This window comes from Poecilia mexicana, unplaced genomic scaffold (genome assembly GCF_051168715.1).
Source record: "Poecilia mexicana isolate PSO_F unplaced genomic scaffold, ASM5116871v1 scaffold_2, whole genome shotgun sequence".
Lineage (NCBI taxonomy): Eukaryota > Metazoa > Chordata > Actinopteri > Cyprinodontiformes > Poeciliidae > Poecilia > Poecilia mexicana.
Genome location: NW_028263371.1, coordinates 8110381 through 8123226, shown reverse-complemented (window position 1 = coordinate 8123226; position 12846 = coordinate 8110381). Strand labels below are relative to the sequence as shown.

General features: G+C 41.1%; 1 protein-coding gene across 2 annotated transcripts in view; it reads left to right on the top strand.

Moving 5' to 3' along the window:
- The window catches only part of adcy9a (adenylate cyclase 9a), a 46301-nt gene that overhangs the window by 27216 nt on the left and 6239 nt on the right, over window positions 1-12846 (top strand). For both annotated transcript variants that reach the window (XM_088009958.1, XM_088009965.1), the window contains exons 3-11: window positions 2780-2979; window positions 4963-5070; window positions 5189-5463; window positions 6212-6314; window positions 7429-7646; window positions 8939-9092; window positions 10839-10981; window positions 11289-11318; window positions 12547-12814. In XM_088009958.1, the coding sequence (XP_087866084.1) occupies window positions 2780-2979; window positions 4963-5070; window positions 5189-5463; window positions 6212-6314; window positions 7429-7646; window positions 8939-9092; window positions 10839-10981; window positions 11289-11318; window positions 12547-12814 (1499 nt within the window). The remainder of the gene's footprint in view (window positions 1-2779; window positions 2980-4962; window positions 5071-5188; window positions 5464-6211; window positions 6315-7428; window positions 7647-8938; window positions 9093-10838; window positions 10982-11288; window positions 11319-12546; window positions 12815-12846) is intronic.

Sequence of the window (12846 nt, the reverse complement as noted above, 5' to 3'; positions counted from 1 at the left end):
GTAAATGCAGAGGGAGAATTACTGTTTCTGTATATTTTTCTTATTTTTTTAGTTATACAGTTTTTGGAGTGGATGGTATCCCGTAGTCTTACTGTGTTCAGCTGTGATTTTATGCAATTTTTGTGTTATTAACTACTCTGTTTTGTGTTCTTTAATCTGTGTTTCTGTTGTATTGTACTTTATTGAAATATCTGCCATATGTCAAACAAAGCAATGGGCTAGATAAAGCAGTTAAATTTTAACATGTAAAACCCACCAGAAGAAATTATAAACCAATGCTGGATGCACAGTAAAACCAAGTTCATCATATCTTTTTGCATAATAAAAAGTAATATTTAAGTTGCATGTTCTGCTAAGGTTTAAACATCTAGAAGGGTTTGTTCCATACTGGTCAATGATGGGTACTTACATTTTCAAGTATCTGGTAAGTCTAGTTTTCCCAGTGAAGGGAATTGATGGCATCACAAAGACTCCTGGCAGATTCAGAGAGAAATATAGAAAAACACAGAATCTGGACATTGTGTAGTGACGGTTATGCGTATCGGACATCTGGAAGGTGTCAATGGAGGACATAGATACTTCCCCAAATGTTGTTACTCTCCTCCTTCAGTCATACTGTTGATGAAATTGGAAAGTACTGAAATTGTACTTCGAAATGTTCTTGAACCACGTGCTGTATCTTATGTTTTTTTTTATTATTATTATTATCTGTCGTTTGTACTCTGTACCATTTGGTACCAAAATGAGCTAAGTGTTAACCTGCAAGGGTCAATGGTCAGATTCAAATTTAGGTTGAAGCCTAATCTTTTTTGTTAGTGTAAATCATTGATCATTATGACTCTGTAAAGCAACAGCAGTGAATTGGAGTCAGTAGAGTACGTATGCTTCACTTCTTGCACAGGGAGGGTAATAAAAGTACACTTGTACGAGTTATCTATTGACATAGCTGTACATTTACAATAGACTTTCATCTCTCGCCTAGCCTTGGCTCATAGTAACAAATTAATTTGGTGAGCTTGAGAACCAGAAATTTTAGATACTTTCTGAAGGATTTTCACTGTTACATTTTCTCAAAACAAAGAGGAAAACAGCATCAGGTTCAGCTGCCCCTGGGTATGGGACATAAAAAAACAACCCCTTTAAGAATTATATCAAGTGTATTATTTTACAAAAAAGATTTGTCTTTCTTATTTCATTTTGTTGTTGTTTATGCAAAACCCCGTATTGCGCCAGATACGCCAGCTTCTACGTTCCAGCTGTATACATCTTGATATTTAATAGGATAGCTATTTTGATAGCTTGTGGAATAATTCATTCATTCATTCATTGGGACGTGCTGTAATTATGTAAGAATGCTCTCTGGGGTTGATCATGAACAGCTTGTTGGGACCAGAGGCGACGTCACACTGTGTGAGAGAGAGAGAACAGCTGATGTTACACAACTCTGCAGATAACCAGGATTTGACTAATAGATCAAAACAAAGACAAAAAGAAAGGTAATATTCACTGTAAATGCTAGCATTATCCTAGCATGTACGATGGGTAGTTTGAGTTTAGCATGATTTGCAAGTTAGCATTAATAAAGCAATCTTTGCTGGTATGACTTAAAAGGCCAGTAAAGCTTTAACTGTGAGATTTCAGCACGTCCCATTACTGACCAAATTGGATTTTTATGAAGGATAAAATTGAGCAGGTTTGCTGTGACATGCTCACATCTAACTATCATTTTAGGTTTAGCGGAAGCGTAAATTAACAGCCAACATGTCTATTGAAGGAAGTTTGCTTTTATAGAAACTGGATATACTTTTTTTTTTTTTGCTTCCTCTGTTGTCATGTAAGCGCCTTAATGATTCTAATCTCCTGGTCACACTATTGTCAATCTGCTCTTCTTATCATTTGTTGTTGTAAGACATGAAGCCACAGGAAATGAATGCTCCTAAATTGCATTTAACCAGAAAAACCACACAACTGTGACTCAACAAATATCACAGCAGTGACCCAAAAATATTGCGTAACCTCTCTCTATGCTATGTGGATGTTTCACTCATCTGGGGAGGCTTTATGCCTGCATTGTTCATCCTGTCATCCTGTATTACTTCTTTAACTTGGATAATTAGCTGACCTTTCTAAGGAATTCGCAGAACATTGGAATTACAATCATAAATGGTCAGTATGGCGATTTCACAGGACAGTAATGCACCTGGTTTTAGCGCAGCAGAACACTGTGAATTATATCTCACTGATCTCAACACACACACACATTGGGCTGAGCAGGAAGTTCATTATTAGCTCCATGCATACTTCACTGGAGTCGATGTGCAGAAGATTCACTGTAATTGCCTCAACTTAAGGCTCTCAAAGTAAGATATCAAGCAGTTTGACGGCAACTTTAACAAAACAAATCCATCTCCGAACCTCCTTCCACGAGTAAAATCTCCCACATGGTGTGGCGTGTCCTCTGATTAAAACATGAAGCCAATAAAGTTAACTTTGCCTTATGCGTTTTACATAAAGATTAACTGTTTTTCCATCATTTTTCTGTGGCATCGAATGTCTGATCAGTAGAAAACTGGGTGTATTGGCATTTAGACTTGGTAACTTTGGACCATCCCCATCATTGATTGCCTTTTCTCGCAGCATTATTTTCATGTGCCACTTTTCTTACTGTTTGTGTGCTGCAGATTTGTCCGTCTTTCTGTCAGACTAAATGACAAGAGAGACAACAAAGTAGTTACGGACTCCTAAACAGAGAATATTTTCTGTCTTGTCTTTTTGCCAGGAATGAAGACGTACCTGATCTCAGGAAGGAAGGCAGACCATGATGTGCAGTGTGGCTGCTCTCAGGTGGGGCTGCCTGGTGGGGAGTTCGTGGGGGTCAACATGCCCTCCTGCCCTCAGCCTCGTACCCCGGACCTCATCCACGGAGCAGCACAGGCTGCCGAGTCCCTTCTGCCTCACAAGCCGTCGGACAGAACTGTGGTGAGAACGTACTTCAAGAAAACACTTTGTCTATGGCTTATTGAGTTTTGTCCCATTAAACTGGTCACATTAAGGAAATCCCTGTTTGAATAGCTGTACGTACCATCCAACCTCTTTGCCTCTTTCTCAAATGTGATTCATCTTTCATGGTTCAAGGCCCTGAACTGGCACCTGAGCTGTCGCCTCGTTCGCTCAAATTAATACTTTGCGCTAAATATATTAAGTATTTTTTTAAAAATCTTCATGAGAATGGGGAATAAAAGACTAAATTTAGCACGTCGGTCATCAACGTTTGTACAGAAATCCTCTTGCTGACAGACTCAGGATGCAAAGATGCAGCGGCTGATTTTACTTGATTTGTTTTGAGACGTTCTGAGAAGCTGCAGCTAAAACCCTGGAGCTGGAAAACGTGCGAACGACATTCTGAGAGTAGTAGCGTCTTCTTTCTTTGTCATCGCCATATGTTTCCTCACAACAATTAATGTGGTTCAGTAGATAATTTTCCTTTGCAGACAAGAGTCAGGACAATGTGAGATAAATAAAATCAAGAAGCCTACATGGCAAAAGTGTTCTTGTGGTTTTAAGGACAGTTTCTCTGAATATTTGCCTGAAATAGGTGGAGTCACTTTAAACTGAGACGGGTTATTGTACTGTATTCTTTTTATGGATTTAAATTTTCCCACCAAAATGTCCGTTTTGCACATTGACGAGACTGGAAAGCAGCAGTAATGCCTAAATTTACTTTCATTAATTAATTTAAAAAAGATATTGGTGAATAGTTTTGGTCATTTACCAAAAAGATCCAGGCGTCTGACTGGCTGCAGACGGAAACTACAGGGGAAGGGAGACTACCGTGCTACTACGTGACTTATGAGCCTTTGTTCAGCCAGCTGATAGGCAGTGTACAGCAGCATGTGGGGAAGGGGAGGCTCTGCAGTGCTTGAAAATTGCTGCACTTTCTCTGAAATCTCTTAAACCACCCATTATCTTCCGCTTATCCAAGGTCGGGTCGCGGGGGTAGCAGCCTCAGTAGAGTGTCCCAGACTTCCCTCTCCCCAGCCACTTGACCCGACTCCTCTGGGGCAATCCCAAGGCGTTCCCAGGGCCCGCTTCACTGTAGATTCAGCACCAATCCGCCTATCGATCTCCCACTGCCATCTCCCCTCAAGACCCGCGATACTTAAACTCCTCCGCTCAGGGTGGGACTTTGTCCCCGACCCGGAAAAGGCACTCTACCCTTTTCTGCCTCAAGACCATTGCCTCAGTTTTGGAGGCACTGATCCACATACCAGCTGCTTTGTACTCGGCCTGATGAAGGCCACACATCGTCTGCAAAGAGCAGAGACCTAATCCTAAGGTCACTAAATCAGGTCCCCTTAAAGTTATGAACAGAATTGGTGACAAAGGGCCACCATGGTGGAAACTAGCCCGAACTTATTTATGCCAACGCAGACCAAGCTCTGACAGCAGTCATGCTAAAGCCCGTATCAAAGGACCTGGTTTCTCATACTCTCAAACATTAAGAGGGCTTTAAACTATAGGAAAACAGAGGTGGATCATTTACATGTAGCTTGTTAAAGCCTTGGCACTCTACCTTTTTAACAAACATCTGGCATTTGCCTGGTTCAGACAGACTGAGTGCAATAACAAAGTATTTTCAATGTTCGCTGCAGCCCCAAGCGACACCTCAAACTTTGGGCCAGAACTTGAAGAAGAAATATGTCCTAGAACATATCTGCCTAAAAATCAGTAAGAAAAATGTGCTGCAATTTAAGATTGAGGCAAAACATGTTAAACCCTTTTTGTTCCTGTGACATTTGAAGACATGTGGCGGTCTAAGTCTACCACAATGATTGTCTCTTAGGACAGAACCCTCGACAGCCACAATTTTCACTAAACTGTACATAAAATTCAGTGTTGTGCTTCTGGAGCTCGAGCAAATGTTGCAATCTGTGAAACCCCACTCCCGCTTTGTCTCCCCAGGCTCCCTGTGTTTTCCATGGCACCGTGCGCTCGTCCGTGGCAGAGCAGGGCGATGATGTGGCTGTTGTGAACGGCTGCCAGGAGGAACACAAGGCCAGCGGCGCCAAGGTACGGCCCACATTAGCGCCGCACTTATCGCCTACTTCTCCAAGCGTTTCCCACTTACTCTACTCGACACGCAGGCCCTCCCGCTGTTTTTTATCGCCCTTTTGTCTCCTCTCAAAAGTTCCTGCCAGGCCACAGCCCGAAAGCGGTCAACGGTCTCCTGAGCCCCCCGCTGGAGGACGCCGTGCGTGCCAGCCAGAGCTCCCTGTGCGACATCCTCCAGGAGAAAGAGAAGAAGACCAGCACCAGCACAGGGACCGGCACAAGCCTCGGCATGGCGGCGGCGGTGGCGGCGGCAGGCACGGGCATGGACCACTCTGCCCTCATCCAGCTGCGTGCCAAGAACTTCAAACGGAAAAGCGACGCCCACTTCGTGGACGTTATCAAGGAGGAAAGGTGAGGAGGCCAGTTAAAGGTGGGGTTTATGAGCCGATAGCGCGGCGGAGAGCAATAAAGCAATCTGGTTTTATAATGAGGGTTTTCGTAAACTTGTCCGCTGGTAATAAACCTTTGAACTGAAGAAATGCAGTGAAATAAAGATCCATGCTGTGCCTTGTGTAGGTATTCATACCCCTTCAGTTTAGTTTTTACATTTTGTCACCTTCCAACCACAAAGGCATCCCTGCAGAATGATACTGCCACCACCATGCTACTGAAATGAAAGATATGTCAGGGGTCACAGTCTTGTTCGGCTGGCTAGTTTAGCTAAACGCCCATGTCATGGAGGTTGGTTTCCATTTTGGATCTACACTGAGATTAAATAACACACAAATGGACTTTTCTTTTTTTTTTCTTTACCAATTAATGAGCATCTGGATTTTACTTTGGTGTATCTTTATGTGTTTCTTTTTATTTTTTTAATAGTTTTGTTTAAATGAATACAATCCCAATAAGATACATGGAGATTTGTGGTTGTAACTTAATGTAACATAAAGTGGTTCAATGGTGGGAATTCAGAAAAGTTGATTTTTTTTTTTCTGAATTTTTCCAGTGAGTAAGCTATGCAGTGGTTCAAACAACAAAGATTAATCACCTGAATTTGTTTTTATTTGTCGTACAATTGGGTGATATGAACAGATAGTCATTTAAAATAAAGAGGCATTTATCTGACACTCATCTAGTTTTTTATTTGACTTCTCTGCAGTCTGATGGAGGACTACTTTTTCAAGCCGCCCATCAACAAGATCAGTTTGAACTTTCTGGAGAGGCCTCTGGAGAAGGCGTATCGCAGCAGCTACAAAGAAGAGGTACGCAGACTTGCACACACACACACACACCCTTCACTTAGATGGAGGATTTTTTATTTATTTCAGCTCGTCTTGTGATTTTGCAGCTTGCTACTGTCTTTTTCCTTTTTCTCTTCCACGTTCTGACTTTCTTTTTACGATAACTGAATGATTAATGGACAGGAGAAAACAAAAAACTTTCTTTGTAACACGTCATAACTCCATGCCACAGTGAAGACTCTTACTATAAAGACCAGTTCCAGATGTCCTCTGCTGACCCTGGAGACTTTCAGCCCCCTGCTGTTCAATAAGTGTTACTACAGCCTTAAAAAAACACAGCACATTGCTTCAGTTTCAGCGTCTCTTCCTTACAATTAATTTTTGAGCTTCATTGATAAATTCCACACTTGCACCAATGTACATCTCATATCTTCTAGCGTTATACAACCCTGGGTGAAACCTGAACCTAGTTAAACTTATCAATGTTTTGCTTATAAAACGCAAACTCATTCATATCATGTAATATTTCACTTTAAGGGTGCATTCCGCTTTAATCAAACTTTAGTTGGTTTATCTGGAAAGTCTGGATCTGCAACCCGCCTGAAAACCTAGATCTCAGTTTGGCTGAAGTGAACTCTGGTGCGTATGTGAATGCCATACGCACCAGAGTTGGATCCAACTATAGCGCAGGGGATTCTGGGTAAATTCTAACAAAACAAACGCGAGAAGCTAGTGGTAGCGAGAGCGATGACTCTCGGTATTTTGCCAAAGACAAAAGAGAAATCCCACAACCGCTAAAATCTGATGCTACTTAGTTTTTGCTTACATCTTGTGAAGAAGGAAGTTGTGCTCAGCGACTTCTTCGGGTGTTTCATTGAGTGGTTCTCGGTTCGGCGCCACCACAGGTGAGGAGGGGGGAAACGGGTTTTTCGAAGAGTTCGGATTGCTTCACACAGTGCGGTGTGAAAAGGGAACCGCACCCGATCGAACCGAGTCGACAGGACTATCTGTTGTGAGCTTAAATTCTTTCGAATGCGATGACGTTTTTGCTCGCCCAGACACACGGTGGCGAAACGCCTCCTCGCCTTCATCTCGGGAAACGATCCAATCCGTTTCAATCTTCTCTTCTGTCCAGGTGAAGAACCAGGTTCCTGTGCAGACGTTTGCCAGCCCCACTTTCAGTTCCTTCCTGGACGTTCTCCTCAGCTGCTTCGTCTTCCTGGCCTTGACCGTGGCCTGCTTCCTTCCGTCTGTGGTGGAGCCGGCCACGGCGGGCCCCCCGGCGCTTGCTGCCCTGATCCTGGCTCCTCTGGCCGGTTTGTTGGAGCTGGCCTCGCTGGTGTTCTCCATACGGTGAGGCTGGCTGGTCTAGACAGATAAACCGCTTCATGGAGGCTCGTGTGAATGTGCTTTTTATAGGGGTGATGGTGCTCATAAGTTTGACATCAGAGTATAGAGTAAAAAAAAAAAAGTGAACATAATACAGTCCCTGTTTTAAAGCATTTTGCATTGCAGACGATGAAGGTATGTAAAAAAACTTAAAGTAAGGTCATCTTCAAACTGGAAACAGTATCAAATCCATTCTAAAATTTTTGGTACATTCATTCTGCTACAAAATAAAAGCAGCTAAAGCATTTTTTAATGTACTTTATTATCCAGACTGTAAGTTTCACCTTTTATTCATAGTTCCGTAGACATCTTATAGTCAGGGGCGGCTTATGTGTGTTGCTATTTTCCTCTTTATGATGCATTTTTTAACTAATGCAACTTATACTCCAGAGTGAAGTATAGCCCCCCCCCCCCCCCCCCAAAACAAAAAAACTTTATATGCTTATTTATTTATTTTTTTAAGTTGATCAGATTTCTGGGAATTTTTTGGGCATTGTTACAGTGTGGAACAAGTAAGGAATATGTGCAAAAACACCTCCTTCCCACTGCTAGTGGATGATTTGTGATGGTGTGGGTTTGTTTTTCTACCAGTGGTCCAGGGGGTCTTGTGTGCAAAGTATCTCTCCCAATGTGGTCCATCTAGGATTGGTCCGTTCCATCTCTCATATGCTCCAACTTTACAAAATTACATTTTCCCCACTGAAAAACAAATGTACTCAAATGAATTTGTTTTTGTTTTGTTTGTTACTTTTCAGTGACAGATTGTGCTGCTGAAATCAAAGGTGGCCACATTTAATGGGGTTTTACAAATTTGTCAGCACCTGGATAAAAGTCAATGCCTGAAAAAAGTCAGTTATTTATAGCTGACTTTTTTTTTCTTTTTTTTTCTTTCGTCTCTGCCGTCAGTTAGCAGTTAGCGTATTAGTACCGAGTTCAGACTTGAACCCGCCCCAAAACACTGTTAGCTTTTCCAGCACTCATTAGAGAAGAAACTTTGCAGTCATACTTTGGTATAAATGTGCAATTAATCTTGAACAGCAGTGTTGTTTCACCACGGCGTGTAATGGCAGCACCCCGCTGCACTTTCTTTAATTAAAAACAGACATGGGATCTGGAGAAAAAATACGTATTTTATCCGAGTTTGTTTTGCAGCTTCATACTTTTTTGGGGGTACGCATCCAGTAAACGCTGGAGTTTTGCTGTTTGATATTTTTCTCCCTCCTCTTGATTATTTGCCTCCCTCTCTTCTCTTGCAGCATGACCTTCCACCTGGAGGAGCTGAGGAGATGTACTCGCTCCCTGGCCTTGCTGGTGTCCGGCTGGGTCTCTCGTCATCTGATCGGCGCGGTGTTGGTCTCCCTTCCCGCCGTCTCCGTCTTGTCCCACGTCAGCGCCCGCCTTCCCCTCCAGGTAAATCCAGTTGGTTGGCAAGAACATCACTTAAATTCAACTGAGGCAGAGAAATACTTCCTTACGGTGAAAGAACATAAATATCTATCAACTGTATAAAGAAACAAGATCAAAAAGAATTAGACTAAATCTGTGTTTAACGTAACAGAGGATTGGAAGTAATACTAAAAAAAAGAGGTAACTTTTTTTTGCGCATGTCAGAGTCTAGTCTTTTTTCAGCTAAGATTTTTGACGTGGAAGAACAGGTGGCTGCAAGACGTTTCTGCTTTTTTGTTTTCTTGGAGAAATGTTTGATAACATTTAAGGTTTCTAATCTTTCATGTCTTTAGCATTTTTAAGAAGCGTAAAGGATCGAAGTTGCAGGAGCTCATATAAAATGGGAGGACCAAAAAAACTGAAATTAGGCATAAAATATTTAATCTTATTAAGGTGTTTATCCATGATATTTGATTGTTACAAATCTCCGTGTGGATATAGTCAAATCCCTTCAGCGTCTTGGTTTGAAATCAGCTGTTTTTTCTCATTTTGAGGTTAAACCTCTAAGGAAATTGCATTGAAGCATCTTGGAGTTATACACAAATGTATATCCTGCAGTGGAGGCACAATCACTTTTAATAAAAACTGCCTTTTTGTGAAAATACTTTATTAAATGCAAGCCATAAAGAAAAATTAGTTATTCTTTTGATTAGTTATATTTTTCAGGCTTCAATATAAAGTGACAGTAGTGTTGCAGCGCAGACTGTTTAATAGCCGGTTTGCATGTTCGATCATTTCAAGAGGTGCCAAAGTAAGGAAAATCTCATTTCATGATCGTTCACTGCATGTTGCCTAGCAACAATGAGTAATCAAACAAAAGGAGAGTTGATCATTTCTACAGCACACTTGACATTAATTTACCCCTGGTAAAAAAAGGTAAAGAGCCTTAATTATTAGCAGTTAATTCATTTTTTTTAGTCCAGTGGCTAAATGCCAGACTGAGTTTTTTTTTTTTTTTCTTCAAATGTTTATTTGATTTGATTTCAACGCATGAAAAACGCACACATTTTTCCAGTTGCACAATTACTGACAACCCTGCTGTCGCTGGATCTCTTTGAGGTTCTCTCCTGTAACATTTCAAAGCATTGAAGAATGGAGAGAGTTTTTATTCTACAAATAAAATCACAGATGCAGATCTGCTTTTTAGCTGATACTGAAAGAAAAAAAGAAATCTGATCATAAATCTAAATGGGAAATATACAGACATACAGATCTACCCTACGACTCAATGCAATATAAAAACACCCTCTATTTTTAACAATATTTATAATAATCGAAACCAGAAGTTCCTCGCTGTCTGACACTAAATCAGACTAAACTTGTTTTGTTCTGCTAGATGTGACAAAATTATTTCTGTTTGCTCAGTACTGAAATATTAAGAGAGTTTTTTTTTTTAATTACTTAAATTAAGCTATTTGCATATAAGTCCTCATTTAGTAGGGTTGCATTTAGACACTGCGACTTGGGTCAAACATCTCGGATATCTCATAATAGTTTGCTGGAATTTTGTCCCATTCCTCCTGAGGCCAACGTTTCAAAATCTCTTTGCAAAGAGACACTTCCACGTGATTTGAGAATTTCTGATCACTTTTGATTAGATTTATTAAAAAAGCGTTGAGGAAAACCAGATGAAAGTAAAACCACTGAAATAATTACTGATGCCTCTGTTGCCTAGGAGTAACCGCTCTGACGTTTTACCCTCCACCCCAGGTGACCATGTTCCTGTGCTGTGCCGCCATCTTGGCCATAATCCAGTACTGTAACTTCTGTCAGCTGAGTTTTTGGATGAGGTCCGTCTTCGCCACCATCACCGGAGTCGCTCTGCTGCTGATGCTGTACAGTCCTGTTCACAGGTACGGTTACATCTCACCTGCACCTCCACTCGCTAAGTTATGTAGACATTATCAGCCATCACGTAGACAGGCTGTTGAGATTTTAAGAATTTATTCGTCTCTGATGCGATTTCAACAGAAATCAGCCAATTTGACCACAGAAGTTTGAATATCTCATTTTCACTACACTGAACCAAAGCATATATTTGGCGTGTGTGTGTGTGTGTGTGTGTGTGTGTGTGTGTGCGTGTGTGTGTGTGTGTGTGTGTCTTGGTGTGTGACTGACTAGTCCTTTCTCCTCGCTGACATCATTCTCATCTCCTTTCAGCTCAAGTAATAACACCGTGCCGGTTCATGGGTGAGTGTTTCCATAGAAACAGAGCGGTTTGATCGAAGACTGACATTTGAGGGGGTCAACAGGAGCGACAGCTCTGTTCTGTATTTCTCATTACTACAGCTCTGTTTGGCTTTTGCTCATTTTTTTTTTGCTTTCATCTGCTCTTTATTGTGCTGTCTGTCTCTCTCTCTCTCTCTCTCTCTCTCTCTCTCTCTGTGCAGCAGTAGTAATGGCTGCTAAATGCCACTCGTGGTGAAAATAACTCATCCAGCTCAAACTGGCTTGAATTTTTGTGTTCGAGATTTAATTAATCGCAGCGTCTGGAGAGGAAAATGGCGTAGTTCTTCTTTTAAAGGAGCTCATTTCATTACACCTGCTGCTAGATCGCAACATTATTCCACACTTGAGGGAGATTGTAGCCGGTTAGTTACAGTCGTAAGATTCATAAGATTGTAGCATTGTTTGTTTTTTTTTTGTTTGTCTTTTTAATCTGTAAAAGAACGATTTCAAAGAAGATGGTTTTCATCAACATCAAGAGATATGTTGCAAAGCACTTGTGTTTTCTTTGACTGTGCATTTTTTTAGCCTTGAATTCTGAAAAGCCTGTTTTATTATCACACGTCGAGTTCATTATTCAGATCCCGTTCAATGAATCTGAATATTATAAAAAACAGTCAGTTTATTTCAGGAACTTTATCGTTAAGTGAAACACGTCATATAAATTATTTACACACAGATGGATGCTTGAAACCTTTGTTTGTCTGTTAATTATGATTATTTTTCACTTAGTCATTGAAAACTAAGTGAAAAAGTAATTTAAAATTCTAATTTTAAATTAGAATTTTTGTATTAATTCTAATTTGTAATTAGAATTAATACAAAAAAATGAAATTGGGTATGTAGCCGTAATGAAAAGTATGTTTAATACCTGCTTAAAGGTTGTCAGTTTTGTAATGTGACAAATTACAGAAACCCTGAAAATAGTGAAAACAGTGGATCCCTCTTAGAGATAGAAAGAAATATTATCGGGGTTCTCTTTGTTGTTTTTACCTCTTTAGTATTGATTTTTTTTTTATTTTGCATTTCATCAATTGTTGTCAGCATTTAGTTGTGAAATCTTTTGGTCAGTAAATATAAACGTTGTACTTTATGTTATGGATCTTGAAGGTAACATCCGTCTCTTCTGGTCCGGCCGCGCCGTTGGGTGCGTCCTCCTTTGCCGGTCTAATTTTCATCCCGTTTCCTCCAGAAACAGGCTGAACGACTCCGCCTCCAGCGAGTTGACCCCAGACACGTCGAGGCTCTCCGACTCCCTGGTCACGGAGGCCATCCTGGCCTTCTTCCTGCTTCTCCTTCTGGTCTGGTTCCTCAATCGTGAGTCCGAAGTCAGCTACCGCCTTCATTACCACGGCAACGTGGAGGCTGACAAGCACCGCTCCAAAATCCAGACGATGCGAGACCAGGCTGAGTGGCTGCTGGGCAACATCATCCCCATCCATGTGGCCGACCAGCTCAAGGTCTGCCTCGCTTGCTTGTTTAAATTGTTATA